This window comes from Typopeltis vanoorti, chromosome 19 (assembly GCF_054136105.1).
Source record: "Typopeltis vanoorti isolate ZY-2024b chromosome 19, IOZ_Tvanoo_1.0, whole genome shotgun sequence".
NCBI classification, from domain to species: Eukaryota; Metazoa; Arthropoda; class Arachnida; order Uropygi; family Thelyphonidae; genus Typopeltis; species Typopeltis vanoorti.
This window is the reverse complement of record NC_143567.1, coordinates 102,293,416-102,312,759: the sequence shown is the minus strand read 5'-3', so window position 1 is coordinate 102,312,759 and position 19,344 is coordinate 102,293,416. Positions and strand designations below refer to the sequence as shown.

General features: G+C 35.1%; 1 protein-coding gene across 1 annotated transcript in view; it reads right to left on the bottom strand.

Moving 5' to 3' along the window:
- Window positions 1-17,387, bottom strand: part of CHMP2B (Charged multivesicular body protein 2b) — a 67,935-nt gene extending 50,548 nt beyond the window's left edge. The window contains exons 1-3 of the mRNA XM_090409174.1: window positions 17,146-17,387; window positions 14,285-14,376; window positions 9,091-9,132 (exon numbers count right to left, since the gene is read on the bottom strand). Of these exons, the coding sequence (XP_090265300.1) occupies window positions 9,091-9,132; window positions 14,285-14,376; window positions 17,146-17,179 (168 nt within the window). The 5' untranslated portion in view covers window positions 17,180-17,387. The remainder of the gene's footprint in view (window positions 1-9,090; window positions 9,133-14,284; window positions 14,377-17,145) is intronic.
- Window positions 17,388-19,344: the final 1,957 nt, after the last annotated feature.

Here is a 19,344-nt window from a genome sequence, read left to right as displayed (position 1 = left end):
TTGGCATAATTAAACTTATTTAATTTTGTTGTATAAAATACACAATATTAAACTTATTTAATATTGTGTACTTTATGATTAGTGTTCCCAATGCAGATCACTGACACATCTACCACAAAAGGAGATAAGGAACTGAGGGTAAAGAAGCTGAAACGCTACATGTGCCAGCTTGGTTGGTCAGACAGATAGCATCACTACTTTCCAAACTACAGGTATGGAGTTCAAATTAAAATAGTATAGACATTTATGAATATGTACAGGTGGTAGGTAATTTTCATTGCCTGAGGTGAGACTACTATCCTGTTTATTGGAGACTGAAGTGACTTCAATGAGTCCTATGTTGGTCTCTAGAGCAGTGTTTTTACACTGCATACTAAATACATATACAGTAGTCCCCCTTATCCGTGGGTTTGCTTCCTGTGGTCAATCACAGTCTGAAAATATTAAATGGAAAATTCCAGAAAGAAACAGTTCATAAGTTTTCAATTAGTTTTAAGTTTTTGAATTAAGATTTAGAGTAGTGTGATGAAATCTCACATCATCCAGACACGAATCATTCTCAAGACACGAATCATTCTTTTGTCCAGAGTATCCACACTGTACTGTATATGCTACTCACCCGTTAGTCAATTAGTAGCTGTCTCAGTTATCAGATCGACTGTCATGGTATCGCAGTGTTTATGTTCATCATCATCATCAAATTCCTGCCATGTACCCTCAATGGGTGCACAGGATATGATAGTACAACATGAAAAAAAAATTACATCATTACTAATTTCCTATCTACAATTTTCCTCCAAATCAGTCTGTTACTTGTCAAGACTAACATTATCAGATCTTATATTTCTATCGTCTAAGGCACTTTGTACCTTATCAATACACCTATATCTTGGTCTTCCTCTGGGTCGTTTTGCTGCCAACCTGGCAGAGAACACTTGTTTTGCTAATCTTTCTTTGCCCATTCTGTTTAAGTAACCATACCACCTGAGATTAGCTCTGCTAACGCATTCCTGGATGCTGACAATGTCAAGTTCTTTCCTAATATCCTCGTTATTAGATGGCATCAATGGCAATATCATATTGCCATTGATGCCATCTGTTCACGCCTATAATCTTTCTCAGGACTCTCATATCTGCGGTCTCTAGTCTTTGGTCAAGTGTTTTACTTCTGAACCAGCTCTCAGATCCATAAGTTAAAACAGGTTTGAACACAGTCTTGTATACAGCTAATTTAGTGTTCCGACTAATTTCTTTCTTATTCCATGAATTTATTCAATTGACTTCCCACGATACCAGCTTTGCTGATTCTGTTGTCTATTTCTATATTTAGTTTACCATCTTCAGTAAAAATTGTGCCTAAGTAGCTGAAATGTTTTACTGTTCCACAGGTTCTCCATTAACAACACAGTTCTGCCTATTTTCATTGTCTTTGTCTTTTTATTGCAGACCTTCATACCATATCTACTACAACAGTTATTCAATTTAGTCAGAGAATCTTGCAGATTTGTAGTGGAATTATTTAGAAGTATAACATCGTCCACATAAAGCAAAGAGCTGATTAAGATCTCCCATTTTGATATCATGTTTAATACCACTTTCCTTCATAATGTGATCCATATAGATAATGAATAACAGAGGGGATAATGTACATCTTTTTCTCACACCAGATTTAACATTAAACCATCTTCCTGTACTTCCTTCAATTCTAACTGCTGACTTACAACTCAAATAAAGACTAAGTATTGCTTGATATAATGCCCCATTGACACCATATAACTGTAGCGTATTGAATAGCTTCTCTCTTGGCACCTTGTCATATGCCTTTTCCAAATCGACAAAACTTAAATACAGATCTTTATTATATTCCCATGCTTTCTCGACTATTTGTCGTAAAGTGAAGATCTGATCCTGACAGCCACTATTTGCCTGAATCCAGCTTGTTCTTCACCCAGCTTTTCTTCCACAATTCTTATCAACCGTTTCTCAAGCATACTTGCATAGATCTTGCCAGGAACACTCAGTAGGGAAATACCTCTGTAATTCTCACATTCAGTTTTATTTCCCTTTTTATATATGGGTACTATGAGAGCTCTACTCCAATCATCGGGAATTCCTCCCTCTGTCCAGGCTTTCTGAAATATGCAATGCAGCCACTGTAAGACTTTCATACCACCATACTTCAGCATTTCTGGTCGAATATCATCTACTCCTGCTGCCTTTCCACATTTCAAGCCTCTGATGGCTCTTTTACTTCAAGTATGGATAAGTATTCCTGACTGTATGCCTGTTGAGTGTTTTTTACCACTGTGCTGTCATCACTGCTTGTTTCATTTAGCAGTTTTTCAAAGTAATTACTCCATACTTCAAGGATATCTTTTTCTCCTGTTTTCATGTCACCTTTATCATCTCTAACTCCTTTTACAGTACTTTTTCCTCCATTCCTAAGCTTCTTCAACAACCTCCAGAATATTTTGCCAGAATATATTTCCTCCCTCTGTCCAGGCTTTCTGAAATATGCAATGCAGCCACTGTAAGACTTTTATACCACCATACTTCAGCATTTCTGGTTGAATATCATCTACTCCTGCTGCCTTTCCACATTTCAAGCCTCTGATGGCTCTTTTACTTCAAGTATGGATAAGTATTCCTGACTGTATGCCTGTTGAGTGTTTTTTACCACTGTGCTGTCATCACTGCTTGTTTCATTTAGCAGTTTTTCAAAGTAATTACTCCATACTTCAAGGATATCTTTTTCTCCTGTTTTCATGTCACCTTTATCATCTCTAACTCCTTTTACAGTACTCTTTCCTCCATTCCTAAGCTTCTTCAACAACCTCCAGAATATTTTGCCACCTTCTTAATATTTATTTTCTATATTCTTGCCAAAGTCCTCCCATGACTCTTGTTTAGCTAGTTTTACACAGTGTTTAGCATTCTTGCATTTGTCTCTGTATTGTTTAAGAGCACAAGCTGACTTATTTGCCAGGAACTTTTGATAGGCTTTCTTCTTTTCCTTCACTGCCTCTTTAACTTCCTGTGTCCACCATGGAGTTCTAATTTTTCTATCCTTGCAGAGAACTTCACCACATGCCTCTTTAGCTGAATCAATCAGGGTTTTCTTCACGGCTTGCCACTGAATCTCCAAGGTTTGGTTACTGTTCTCAAACTCTTTCATTTTTTCTTCAATAACCTTTGTGTATGTTAGTCTACAGTTCACATCTGAGAACTGCTCAACTTTCATTTGCTTTAAAACTTTCTTACATGTTATTCTTTTCAATATGAAATTCAATTTTATCCTGCTCAAGACTAAATAGTGATCACTTCCAATTTCAAATCCTCTGTACACTCTGGTGTCCTGCACCAGGGAGAAAACATCACATCAACAATAACATAGTCATTGAGACTTTTCTTATTTCTTTCCTCTTCTCTCCATGTGAATTTGTGCACATTTTTATGTTGGAACATGGTGTTAGTAATAATCAGTCCATGTCCTGAGCAGAAATCCAACAAATATTTGCCATTATTATTAGCTTTGCTCTTTTCTCCTAATTTTCCCAAAATATTTTTGTATGTCTCACAATCATTTCCTACTCTGCTATTTAGATCCCCAACAAGGACCAACTTTTCCTTTTTCATCATGTCAGTTGCTTTTTCTAAAGCATCAAAAAATTCCTCCACTTCTACCTTAGTAGAGCCTTCTGTGGGACCATAGACACAAATAAGTGTCATTGTCCAATTCCCCATTCTGATATTTGCCCACATCACTCTACTCGAGACTGCCTGCCATTCAAGAAGATTAGACTCGTATTTTGTGTTGAATACTATGGCTACTCCTTCTTTTCCTTGATTGTCATTCAAGTAACCCTTATTTTACTTAATAATGCCCCAAAGTAGTGCAAGAGTGGGGATGCTGGTAATTCAAATATGCCAACCATAAAAGACTTCCTTTAAGTAAAAAAAAAAAAAAAAAAATATATATATATATAGGGTTTGGTATTATCTGCAGTTTCAGGTATGTGGAGGGGAAGGAGGGGGCTTGGAACGTATCCCCGGTGGATAAGGATGGGGACTACTGTAGAATACAATTGTGAATGGGGGTTGCATAAAAAAAATTATTTCATTTTTAATATCAGTTTAATGCAGCTAATATTGCAAATCTTCCATTTTGGAATTAAGAGATGATGGAAGTCCAAGTATACCATAAAAGTGGGCTGCATTGCAGGAATTTGGAGGAATGAAAGTTAAGAGGGAAAAAAACTTAGAATGATATACTTAGTCATATATAAAAATATTCAGCATCTATAAAATCAAGAATAAAATGAGATTTCTAATAACAAAAAAACAAAAGTAAGACAAAGAAATACCATTGCACCTTTATTTACAGTAGCCTAGCATGAAAAAATAGAGCAGTTATAGTAAGTGGAAAAGAACTAAATCACTTATGATTTGCTGATGGCATTCTTTTAGGTTTCTTAAAAGTTCTTTTCAGCAAAAGAACTTTTAAGAAATGATTAATGAATCAAATGCAGAAAATAAAGAAAGGATTAAATATAAACACAAAAAATAATCAAAAAGCCAGTACAGATGGAACACTAAGAGACATTGATAAAGTAACTTCCTAAGTACTGTAAAAGCAATCAGAGATGATAAAGGTGACATGAAAACTGAAGATAAGGATATCTTACATGTCTAGAGAATTACTGTGAAAGACTGCTAAATGAAACAAGTAGTAAGAGCATGGTGATAGAAAACTCCCAACAGGAATGCAGTCAGGAATACACATCCATAGATGAAATAGAAAAGTCATCAAAAACCTGAAATGTAGAAAGGCAGCTGGAAAAGATGAAATTCAGCCAGAAATGCTCAAATATAGAGTATAAAAGTTTCACAGCTGCAATGCATAATTCAGAAGGCATGGTCAGAGGGTTAAATTCCTGAGGATTGGAGCAAAACTCCGATAGCTCTCATAGTATCCATCTATAAAAAGGGATATAAAACAATGTGAGAATTACAGAGGTATTTCCCTACTGAGTGTTCCTGGTAAGATTTATGCAAGTATACTTGGGAAACGGCTAAGAAAAACTGTGGAAGGGAAGCTTGGTGAAGAACGAGCTGGAGTCAAGCCAAATAAAGGTTGTTCAGGATCAGATTTTCACTTTAAGACAAATAGTTGAGAAATCTTGGGAATATAACAAGAATTTGTATTTAAGTTTTGTTGATCTGGAAAAGGCATATGACAAGGTGCAAAGAGGAAAAGCCCTTCAAAACGCTACAGTCATATGCCGTAAATGGTACATTATATCAAGCAATACATAGTCTCTATTTAAGCTGGAAGATGGTTTGAAGTAAAAGGTATGTGACAAGGGTGTACATTATCTCCACTGTTATCCATTATCTATATTGATCATATTATGAAGGAAAGTGGTATTAATTTTGATATTAAAATTAGTGATGTTAATATTAGCTCTTGATCAAATATATGTATATTAACATATATATATGTTAATATATATAAACATATATATTCCATTATATTAATTATATATATATATATATATACATATATATATATATATATACACACAGCAATCCCTCGATTAATGCGCCTTAGTGCATTTTCAATTAGTGCATCGTTTTTTTTCGATACCCAAATTCGATTAGTGCACCTATATACATCTTAAAATAAATGTTACAGATTTTAAAAATTTTAGATCTATACATTTTTTATGCTTAACTATTTTAAAAAATCACTCACCAAGATGAAATAATTTAGTTACCAATTTAAAATATTTTACAGAGTTATTTTTTAATGGCATACTACACCATTTCCATGTACACTATGTTCCAAATTTAACGCCAAAATTTATGTTGTCTGCTTAACATAGCATTTTGCTGATCATATCTCATGCAATTGTTTTCCTTACTTTTTTATTTTAAATTATTTTCCTAACCTTTAATCATGAGTAAAAGAATTAGTGAGCAAAAAACAGAAGTGTGAAAATGATTCGAAAAGTAATCTGATTGGAAGAAACACTTGAAATAATAAAATAAAATGAACAAGGTGAGTCCAGAGCAAAGATAGGACAAGAACACAAAAATGGGTGAATCAAATGCTGAATACAAGTAAAGCTGTTTGAAGTTCATCATGCATGCACTGAAAATCAATGTATTATAAATGATTGAATTAGAGAGACTTCTTTTTACATGGATCAATGATTGTAACCAAAAATGGATCCCGCTAAACACTAGCCTTATTAAATCAAAAGCATTGTCTCTTTGTAACCTGGAAAGAAAGGGCTATCAATGATGAAAAAGAAGAAGAATTCCACGTTAGTGCTGGGTGATTTGAGCATTTCAAAAAGAGAAATAGCCTACATACTGATCACAGGCGAAGCTGCAAGTGCAGATAACGAGATATCCAGAGATTTTGAAGAAAATTGTGTAAGAAGGGGACTATTGTGATCAACAAATATTTAATGTCGATGAAATCAGCCTTTTTTTGGAAGCGAATGCCTTCCAAGACTTTTCTAGTCAAATCAGAGAAATCTCAGCCTGGTTATAAAGTTGCAAAGCCGAATGAAATTACTGCTAGCAATCTGCAAGGTGTTTGGAAGCACATTCTTCCACATCATGCAAATGATTTTAGAAGCTTTGGAAATGAATCTAAGTTAATTAAATCTCATTCTGAGAAGTTGAGTAATTACGACCTGCTAAATTTAGATGCAAAGCAGGAAGATCCTGAAGAATATGAAGAAAATTTAATCACTGACAAGCCCAAAGAGGTTTCACAGAAACAATTTGAAAATAGTTTTCATACAATCGAAGTTTTTAAGCAGCAATGCTTAGAGACTGACCCTGGTGAAGAGAGAACGAATAAAATTTGCAGAAGAGGCAATAGGGCCATAGTGTCAGTTGTATGAAAAAAAAGAAACAAAATGCCCGCCAAACTATGTTAGCTCAATTCTTTTAAGAAGCAGAATAATAAATTTATATTCTGAATATGTTTTATTGTCTTTCAGCTTCATGGTTTTCCTTTAACTAGGTCCTGAGATTTTCCCTAATTCTTTTATTAAAAAAATTAAGGGTCAAAAACGAAATCTGAGAAATGAATTATACATTTTCCCATAGGTTATTATATTCGATTAGTGCATTTTCGATTAATTGCCTGTTTTGAAGAACGCATTAGGTGCATTAATCGAGGGATTGCTTTATTAACATATATATTCCATTTATGTATATTTTATACATAAATGGAAAAAAAAAAAAAAAGACAATGACAATAGGCAGAAACATTGAAAACATCAACTGTAACCTGAATGGTGAACCTACAGAACAAGTAAAACATTTCAGCTATTTAGGCACAATATTTAGTGAATATGGTAAATTAAATATGGAAATAGACAACAGAATTAGTAAAGCTGGTATAGTAGGAAGTCAGTTGAATAAATTCATATGTAATAAGAAAGAAATTAGTCAAAACACTAAATTAGCTGTATACAAGAACAGTGTTCAAACCAATTTTAACTTATCGATTCGAGAGCCGGATTAGTAAATAAAACACTTAATCAAAGATTACAGACCTCTGATATGAAAATATCAGAGGTCTCTAGTTCTATGTTATATAAAAGTATCAGAGTTTTGAGAAAGATTAGTGGAGAGAACAGATGGCATCAATGGCAGTATCATACTATTTTTTTTTTCTTGCCAACCTGGCAAAGAACACTTGGTTTGCTAATCTTTCCTCTCCCATTTTTTTAAGTGACCATACCACCTGAGATTAACTCTACTACCACATTCCTGAATACTAACAATGGTGAGTTCTTTCCTAATATCAAGACCCAGAAAGGCCAAGATGTAGATAACTGATACAGTAAAAAGTGCCTTAAAAGACAAAAATATAAGATATGATAACATTGGAGTCTTGACAGATAAATTAATTTGGAAGAAAATTATTGATTGGAAGTTAGTAACAGTGTAACTTTTTCATGTAGTGCTATCATAATTATCCTGTACACCCACAGTGGGTATATCAGTAATTTGATGATTACTTCCTATGTTTACCTAGGACAAATGATCACAGCAGAGAGAAGATATGAGGAAGAAATTACAAGACAAATTCAACTTGGTGGGTTAGCTTTTGGAAAATATTGTGAAACATTTAAAGATCTACCTCCCAATCTACCTTAAAAGAAAAATATTTGATAGTTGTATACCTTTTTGATCATTACATGAGGAACATGGACTTGGACTAAAAAAAAACTGACTAACAAGCTGGAACAAGAAAGTGGTAGTACTACAAGTATGGCACATATGGATTTTGGAAAGATGAGATCCTATATGAAATGTATGAAATGCTGTGAGGATAGAAAGGTGATGTAATGTAATCGTCACAGAATGGAAAGCAGAAGATAAACAGAGAGAGAGAGAGAAAAATAGGACAATGAAATACAGCACCTGTTGAAAGGAGATTACTGAATGAATAAATTAAAAGTATGATATGTAGCAGCTTGGCCTCCCATGAATCCTTTGATCTCATGGGGGAAACAATAGTTATAAGAATAATAACTGAATTTTTTTTTAATTTGATGGGCAAGTTTTAAATTCATGTATTTTGCTTTTTTTTTTTATTCCTGCAATCACTAAAAAACATTAAGTTTTATATATATTCATTTTTTTTTATTGAATCTCAATACAAAAGGTTGTAAGCCTATCTCATATGAGTACTGTAAGTGGGCTATAAAGTTAGACAATTCATAAACCCTGCTCAACAGATCAAATGTGGTACTTTTTAAAGCCAATAAAAGCATCTAAAGATACCCACAATATCAATGCCACAATGGAATTTAATCTAATGGCCTGCAGGTAGTGTAAATGCTATCCACTAAGCTAACCTTATCAAACCGGCAATGAGAACTTTTTGAAAATAAACAAGATGTATTTCTTATCTCCTCTGCTTATATCTTGAAATGCTTTTATAAATGCACTTCATCCAGATAAGTGAAATTAACCACAGATGTTAATTAATAACTAATAATATAAATTTATAACATATGTCAACTACTATACTATGTGATATTTTTTAAATCTTACCTGTTTATTACCTTGTTTTGCAGCTTTCTTAATGTCCATTTCCTACATGAATAAAATTGACATTTTAAATTTATAGCTTGGTAATTTAACAATGCATTAAAATACTAATGTTTTATATTGGTAATATTTTGTGACACAAAAAATAAAAATGAATTTCTTAATCTTAAAATACTCATCAGTTCTAATGCAATTCATATGATACTGCTTCATTTTGTATAAAGTTACTCTACCAGGTGTAAACAGAGTGGAATCTACTGGATAATTCACCAACTGTTTTCAAACCATAGCCTTGTTATTGAGAAGTTATATCTTACTAAAGTGACCGAATATCATGTTTAAAGATTTTTGTTGTATCAGAAAATGGCAGGCTTCAAAAAACATCATGTGTACATCAAGTTCTGCTTGAAACTAGGAAAACTTCCAAAGAAAACTCTAAGATGTTAAAACAAATTTTACTAAGTTTTAAGAAGTGACCATTTTCATGCTGAAAGAGAACTAGATAAATTTATTCCAATGTCTAAAACACATATTGAGTTTTTTCTTTAATTATAGAATTATGCATTATAAATTTCTTACCAAAGATCAAACTATGAGGTGTGGCTATTAAATAATGAGACTGGTTGCAAAAATGTGGTTTATTATTACAATTGTACAACTTAATTGTTATCCCCTTCAACATACTCCTCCTCTCCTCCATCTATACGCCATTGCATACGAATTTTCCATTGTTGGAAACAGTGCTGCAAGTCATCAGATGCTATCTGCTTCAGTAGCAATGCCGTTTTCTCCTTTACCTCATCCATTGACAGAAATCGGGTGCCCTTCAATGTGGATTTCAACTTTGGAAAAAGGAAAAAGTCGCATGGAGCTAAATCTAGTGAATAAGGTGGATCTTCTTATTAGCCAGATACTGCTTTACAGACAGTGCACTGTAGGCTGGAGCAATGTCATTATGGAGAATCCAAGTATTGTTCTTCCACAGATCGGGTCTCTTCTTTCTTACTTGTTCTCTCAGCATGGACAGAACATCAAGGTAATCATGTTTGGCTAACTGTCTGACCCTCTGGTACCCAGTCAACCATTACCATGCCATTGATATAAAAAAAAACGATCAGCACCGCCTTCAGTTTTGACTTGCTCATTCTTGCTTTTTTCATTCTTGGTGACGTGGGAGTTTTCCAATGCATCGATTGTCTCTTTATTTCTGGATCATACTGGAAAATCCATGTCTTGTCACATGTGATGATCTTCTCCTGCAAGTCCAGCTCTGCTGTCAGCCATTCCATGATGTCAGTGCAAATTTGTTTCCGGACGTCTTTCTGCTCCTATCTCACAAGATTTTTGGGAACCATTTTGTCACAGACTTTGTTCATGTTCAATTTCTCATGCAAAATTTGTCGTACAGTCTCCTTATCAACGTGCACCATGTCTGCTATCATCCGAATGCTTAATTGTCAATCATTGCAGACAATTTCATTAATTTTTGCAACGTTTCGTTTGGTTGCTACCATGACAGGGCAACCCAGTCATTCGTCATCTTCAACATTTTCAACCTTCAGCAACGCGTCTGTGTCATTCAAGCATTCGCATTTGTGCACATGATCACCGTACACCTCCTGCAATAGTTTCACACACTTGGTCAGCAATTTCTTCAATTTCACAAGGAATTTGAGATTAATGCGCTGCTCGAGTTTAATGTTAGACATTATTCCTGAAGGCAACTTCGTACATGTTTCTTTTATAACTGCCTACAGACTAACTACGAGCGACAGTGAACAATGCTTATCTCAACTGCTTCTAGAACCTTCGAGGTCATTTATGGCACAAGCATATCCCTCTGCTATGAGTACACGATTCACAGTGCACCTTTCTCATTATTTAATAGCCACATCTCGTATGAACTAATCTTTCCATTCAACCACCATTCTACAGCATTTAGGGGAAGATGTTAAATGAAAATAACCCAACAAAGCAGCACAGTGACTGGAGATTAGTTTCTCCTTCATGACATCAAACCCACTCACTTTTATTTGAAGACATTTTTGAATCAAAACAGCACAGATGCTGTTCCTTACTCTTCTTATCCCCAGATCTAATAATCTGGGGCAATCGGTTGACACCAAAGGAATTGCTTATTTAGATTTTTTTTTTTTTTTGCCTAATTAATGAAGGATATGAGGTAGTGTATGTATACATTCTTCAGTCAGCTGTTTTGCAGGTGTAAAGGAACTAAAGGGGAAAAAAGATTTCCCACTCAAGATGGAACAAAAGTAAGCAAGACTGCACCAGTGAAAGACAGTTTAATTGTGAGAATGCAAGATTTGAAGAACGAGTTGATCTGAAAGAGAAATGAGGAATATATATAGTGAGATTAAACATGTGGTGAAGTGAACAAGAGTGCAAAAGAACAGAATAAAGGCAAAATAGAGAGAGAAAGAGCCCATTAAAGCCCTAGAGTGGCTGTATGGAAGTTCCATGAATTAAAGGTGTGGTGAATGAGAAGGTCCAAAGGGCCTGTTTTCCAGGAATGAGGATGTGATTAATGTTTTGGATATGAGAAGTAAATGAGAAAGAGAGAGTAATGTAATGATTGTGGGAACAAATGATTTGATTGAACAGAGGAGAATGTCAGAATGGATATCAGGAGATAACTGAGGAAAGCACATGGTAGGAAAGGTTGTCAACGTGTTGCCAAGGTATTACATTGAGATGTGAGTAAGATCATGAATGCTATGTTGGTAGAGCTGTGTGAAGAGCAAGGGATGCAGTTTGTTAGTGTGAAATGAATTTGAAGGAAGGATGAAACTGTACAAAAGTGACAAACTGCATTTAAATGGTTTTGATGTGAGTCAACTGGGGAGACTGTTGCTATAAGGAAGTGTAATGAGTGATGTGAAAGATCAGAAGACTGGAATAGGCGAGAATGAAGTGCTTATGAATGCAGACAGTAGTACTGTGAAAAATGAGGGTAAGAGAACAATATATGGTTGACAAGGAAATGAGAGGGGGATGAGAGAGAGAGAGAGAGAGACAAGGTGATTGGAGGGGGGCACATTAGTGACATAAGGAGAATTTATATCATAATCAACATTCAGTGTCTGTATAAGTCATTACTAGCTGAGTCACAGGAGATATATGGGCTAAGCAATGATAAAGATGATTGACATAGACCAGTATGAGGAAATCACAGCTAACAGATGGCATGGGTAAGGATGGCTATAGACCTAAAAGTGAATCATCATGTTTATTTACAAATGCCAAAAGCATCAGAAATAAGGGATACGAAATTGTTTCACCAAGTTCGTTCTTCCAAAAATTTCTGAGTGAAATATTATTATTATTATGTGACACCTCCAGGGAGTCCAAAGACTCATTGAGGGAGAGTGTACCAACACCATCGAATGATTGGTCCCCTTCCAACTACTAACTGCGCTCAAACTAGCTTAACTTTTTGCGAGCCACTAGTAGCAGAGGCTCTACCAATCGACCAACCTTTGCTGGCTAAAATATGGTTGGCTGAGGATGATATAATAGTGGAAATAGAAATGGGAGGGGGGGGGTATAATACAACACTTTTCACAAAGATAGAAAGGATAAGAAGGGAGGGGTTGCTCTTGATATCAGGGTAATTATGTCTGCATAATGTGAAGAAGCAAGGGGGAAAGTGATTCTGAGTGAGCATAGCGAGGTACAAGTTGCCAGGATGAGATACTCAATCTGATGTTGCTATGAAATAGTGGATGGTGGCAGCCAGTTATATGAAGACCATTGTAAGGAAAGAACATATGTGGAACTACAAGGTCAGTGATTACAAGAAGCATAAGAAACAGCTTGGAGATATAGCCTAGAATGAGGAATTAAGTGGAAAGAAAATAAATGCTGCTTAGACACTGATCAAGAGCTATTTTAACAGGATCAATGTGTAAATGTACTCTGAATTCAAATCATACATATACTGTTTATGCATTCCAATCATGACAAATCGATATTTAAGTTGCAACAAACAAGTTTAAATAACTAGCTAGTGAACTGGATTAGTGATCTGACAGATATCAAAGAGTTGTGAAGCAGTAGGGGGAAGAGGAAAAGGATGATACTTAAGGGGATTCTGTGGGACTCATACTATGGCCATTATTCAGATGGCAGGTAGATTTTAGATGCAGAGCTAGGGAGAATTACTTGGAATAATGCTAAAAACTGTCTCTTCATGAGGATTTGAAATAGATGAAAAGGTAGAAAAACAAATGGGAATAGCAATTCAGTTTGAGGTAGCCAAGTATAAATTAACCTTTGGAACCTATAGATTGAAAACTGTATTCTAATGGTGGGACTATACTGAGATAAGTGGAGGAGGCATAAGAGACAACATCGCAAAGGTGGTGAAAATGAAAATCTAAAGGATTGCTACAGTAAGGAAAAGGACAATGATTAGCAGAGGGAGTTGTAGTCACTCTGCTATATAAGATTCTGATCAGACCACATCAGATCTGGCTACCTGGATTTTAAAAAATAAATAAATTTTAGAAAGGAGTACAACAGACTATATTAGGATCATGAAAAACTGACTACAAGGATATCCTGATAGAATGTAGTCTGTTAAATTTAAAAGGAGGGATGATACGCCCTTCATAAGTTACTGAGAAGTATGTATAGAAACTAAGAAGATTTTATGATGAAAAAAGGAATAAAGAGGACCTTCCCTGAAAGTTACAGAACAGAGTAGTAGGCTTTTTGCATGAAGAGGTGGAGGGCACATGGAATGCAGTATATAAGAGGATGGCAAAGTTAGTTTAAGATGTGGTATAACAGTCTTTGTTGTATGTGTGGAGTTCTGTGAAGATCTTTGAAGTTTCCATAAGGAAAAAAAAAAAGTGTATGTATTTAAATACTAAAACTTTTGATTTTAAACACTCCCTTCCTATTTCCAAAACTTTTCTGCTTTGACATCTTGTAATCCTATATATAGTCTAACCATTTGAATGAAAGTGGCCTCTGAGTACATATAAATTTGAATGGAATTTGCTGAAAAGATAATATAATACGAAGTTACTAAGATTTTCAAAATCCTCATTGCAAATTAATATAAGTGATCTTACTGATAGTTAATGGTAAGAGAATTATTTAGTAAAACTTAGAATATATATATATATATATATACATCAAGTTCTGAAATAATTGACTATGGCTCACAAACCAGTTGCTTTTCTAGTCTTTCAAGGTCTCTCCTATCCTTCTCGATATCTCTTTGGACTCGTCTCAAGTCCCTTGTTTGTTGTTTCATTTGCTCTAATAAAAAAAATGAACATTTTAAGGAAATATTTCAGCTGCAAATTACAACTTATTAAACAACATTATTCAATGATTATACAAATATTAACATTATTCAAACATTATATCAACATTCATCTGAATGATATCACTTATGTATATCACTCATAACTTCCATGATACTACATCTGCAAAAGAATGACCATATTTAAGTTTGTTCTAGGCATGCAGACTAGAGGACCTTGTTCTATGCATTCCCCCCCCTCCTCCCCAAACAATTCCAGAGTTAGTTGATTTTTGGCACAGGCAAATAAGTTTTTTCTCACAGAAGAAAATCAAACAGTTGAAAGGCTTATGCATTGGCAGTCCATGTCAATTTGTTTAACAATATTGACTCACAACACAAGAATAATAAGAAATAATTTTATTTCTTTTATTTTCATAATTTTAACTTATTTGCTGGTATTATATCCAGCATCTTCAGAGCACAAAAACAATTTGTCATGGTACACAAACAGCAACAATTCAGTTAACAGTGGGAGCAGTTACAAAAAAAAAAAAAATTATAACCAACAGCATAAGGAACTAGTCCTAATAGGCACCATTTATAGATAAACAAAGAAAGAGAAAAAAAAACAAGTATTAATTTGATCTTAAAAAGACCATCTCCTAGATTTTTGGTAAACTGATACAGCTGAGGTTTAGAGAATGTTTTAAAGCTACTGCTCTCTAACTTATGACTTCTATGTAACACTTTTGTTTTCTTCCTGTGTTGATCTTGTGTGAAGGCGTATCCAAGGAATGGTCTGCTAGTTCCGACTTGCCATAACGACAGCGCCAAATGTATTTTTTATGTTCTTGCAGGCAGATGTCAATAGTTCTTCCTGTCTGTCCTTATATAGGGCCTTCATACACTCCTAAATGGTAAAAGAGAGTTTGTCCTTAGGAGTGTATGATGAGGTTTAGGGAAGCATTTAGGGGAGCATTTAGCTTTTTGGGGAGCATTTTGTCTATTCTTTGGGGATTATAGGCATTAGCTATAAAAAAGTGACACAAGTAAGTGGGCTGAGTGGTAAGAGCATTATCATCAGAATAGACAAAAATCAAGTCTTTAATCCTGCAACTCAGAAAAATCAACCGTAGAACAAACAAGCACATTTAAATTAAATAGTAGTTAAGGTGGTTAAGAACAGTGCTTGTTATCTAGCATACTGTGGGAATGTGCTCATCCTCAGTGACAGTAAGAGACAGACACTGACAACTTACCGATTTCCAAAATAAATGGGTGTAAAGTGCTGCCTAATCCCTTTAGGAATAAAAAGGTATTAGAACATTTATTTTATTTTTTTAAATCAACATAATTGTTATTCTGTGAGGCATGAAGCAGTCTTCTTATTAAGATGGCTTCTCCAATTTTTTGGAAAGTGGTGTATATAGACAATATTAAGCTATTATTAGCCACATCAGTTTATTATTAAGTTTTCAGAAAATTACCCATAATATTAAATAAGAAACAAACTCTCAATAAATAAGTATATTTACATTAGAGATTTTGTGATATACATATGAAAAATTCAGCTGATTACTTAAGTAAGTGGAATGGGTAAAAAAAAAAAATAATAATAATAAAATAAAATAAAAATAAAACATTAGAACGACCCTGAATTGGAAGCAATAAATCATATATACGTTCACATTCTTACTTCACATGATATGAAGCACAACTACAACATGTGTTTATGGTCATATCAATGATTTTCTCTAATTGAGCCTTTGGCTGCTATGTCCTGCTGTATTTCTCTGAAGCTTCATGGTAATTTTTAACCTTATGAGATTTTTAAAAAAAATGAACTGGAAAAGTCTGGGGAAATAGTAACTTCAGGACTCTCAAAAACTATATTAAGTATTAAAGAGGAGTCAAGTATTAAGTATAGAAATTAAAGTGATTCATTTTTGCAAGACCATACAGTAAGAGTCCTTATAACCAAGATTGCCTCTATGTGATAAAGAGAAACTAAATGGCAGATGCATAGCTGTTATTGGTTGGGAAGACTGCTCAATCAATTACTTTATAACTAAATTATATATAATTCCTGTAGATAATTCATAATGTAATCGTTATATGCTTATGAGGTAAACAGTAAAAGATCATCTTTGCAGTCTTAGCAGAACTCAGAAACTTTTAAAGTTCCCTTGTTTAACTTCAGTGGTGCACCCAGAGGAGAGGTCATGGGGACCCTGCCCCCCTCCAAAGAAAAAGGAAAAACCACTAGAAAATTTTCCAAAAATCTTTTCCTGATTAATAAAATTCATTTTCTTAATTTATGTTGTGTCGTGTTTTCTATTTCTATATTACTTATGAATTAACGATCATTGCAGATGCTCAGTCATAGGTCGTATGCGATGCGTAGTGTGTACATATTCTCAAATCGTCAACTCAACTCGACTCCCCCCCCCCAAGATTAAACCCCGAGTGCGCTACTGACTGGCTTCCTTGTTAGACGTCTATCATAAATACGTATTGAGTTTTCTTGCCAATAATACAATCTGGATAATAATCTAGACTTAATAACGTACAGAAGTCATTTATTCTCGTAAAATCTCTAATATACATTCTTTTAATTTGATTTTTTTTTTTTTTGTTAAAAAATTTCATTTTTAACATACATCCGCATCGCAGACACAAATAATTCTGAAAAAGGAAGGCAAATAATATATGAGTACTTATATTATTTTTCTGTTGGCTCATTTCAGAATATTTACACTTATAAAAAGAACAAACCTCACCTGCGGGTGTTAGCTTTCTGGAAAAGAGACTCATTTTGGATTTTTAACTGCACAAATTTTTATAAATATCACGTTATAATCCAAATACGTGTAAAGTATTACGATCCAACCAACTCATTGAAATAAATCTTTTCGTTAATCCAAAGTAACACACTCAAATCAATTACCGCTATTACCTAACTACGATTTTAATACAACTTAGGTGATTCAATAACGACAACACACAATTACTGGACGTCATAACTTCCATGTGACCTGTGAGTGACATCTACTGCCAATATTTAACTGCAATAACTATATAGTAATATGATTATGCGTCATTTTACTGTATTTTGCAAAGTCGTTGGATAGTAAAAGTCAAATATCAAAGTTCAACCTGAGAAAGATATACAACTTTTGTTGTATATCTTTCAGTGATTTACACTTAAAATTTCACTAAATGCTTTTAATTATATTTTAAAAATGAAATTAAATTATTAGTATTCGATGGACGAATCGGTGGGCCCCGACAGAATTCCAGTGGAAACATGGAAGGCGCTGGGGGAAGAGGGAATTGACCTGCTGTGGGACCTGTTCATGAAAGTTTGCCAACAGGAAAATATACCCGAGGAATGGAGGGAGAGTACTCTTGTCCCCATCTACAATGGTAAAGGGGATGCACAAGACTGTAAAAATTACAGAGGAATAAAGTTGATGTCCCACACAATGAAGATCCTAGAAAGGGTTCTTGATGATAGATTGAGGAAGGAGGTGGAGATTGCAAAGGAACAATTTGGCTTCATGCCTGGTAGATCAACAACAGATGCTATCTTTGGGTTACGGCAGATGATGGAAAAATATCGAGAGAAACAAAGGGAGCTACATCTGGAATTTATTGATCTGGAGAAAGCATACGATAGAGTGCCAAGGCAAGAAGTCTGGAGGTGTCTGAGGGAGAAGAAGGTGCCGGAGAAATATGTCAGGTTGGTGTGGGAAATGTACAGAAATGTGAAGACAAGTGTTCGGACCTGTTTGGGACAGACAGAAAGTTTTCAAGTAACAGTTGGCTTGCATCAAGGGTCAGCATTAAGTCCGTTTCTGTTTAATATTATGATGGAGATGGTAACAGAGGAGGTGAGAGAAGATGCGCCTTGGACAATGTTGTATGCAGATGACATCTTGTTGTGTGTAGATTCAAGAGAAGAAGCAGGAACTAAACTGGAAAGATGGAGAAAAGTACTGGAAGAGAGAGAGAGAGAGAGGTATGAGACTGAGCAGAAGTATGACAGAGTATATGTGTTGCGCAGTGGGTGGCGGCCAGGAGACAGAACTGGAGCTGGAAGGAAATGTCACCAGGAAGGTGAAAGACTTTAGATACTTAGGTTCAACAGTGGAAGAAGATGGAGGAGCTGAGAAGGAAGTGGGATGCAGGATACAAGCAGGTTGGAGGAACTGGAGGGAGATGGCTGGAGTGTTATGCGATAAGAGGGTACCGATCAATCTGAAAGGCAAAATTTATAGGACAGTAGTGAAGCCGGCTATGACATATGCTATAGAAACTGTGGCCCTGAGGAAAAATAATATCAGCAGGATGGAAGTAGCAGAGATGAGAATGCTTAGGTGGATGTGCGGTGTGACCAGAAAGGATCGTCTGAGAAATGACTATGTCAGGGGAACAGTGGAAGTTACGAACTTAGGAGCGAAAATACAGGAGGCAAGGTTGAGATGGTTTGGTCATGTGATGAGGAGGGAGGACGAATATGTGGGAAGAAGGGTCATGTAGATGGATGTGCAAGGAAGGCGGAAGCGTGGGCGGCCAAAGAAGAGATGGAGGGAGCTGGTAGAAGAGGACTTGAAAAAGAAGAACTTGGATGTGGTGACAGCCCAAGACAGGAAGGCATGGAGGAGACTCATCATCAACAGTGACCCCACTTAAGTGGGAGAAGCTGCAGAAGAAGAAGAAGTGTTCGATGGACGAATAGCATCAATCACCAGGAGAGGCAAAATAAGATAAACTTCTGAAAGGAGTATAACGAAAAAATGATCATCCTGTACGTAACCAGTATAAGGCCCAAACAAGAAGCGAGGACTGTATGGTAGAAAGACTAAAGCTAATTATGAGAAGAAGCAAGTTGATGAGGCTAAAATGCATCCTAAAAAGTCCTTTCGCTATGTGACAGGTAAAAAATAAAATAAATAATAATAAATAAATAAATAAGG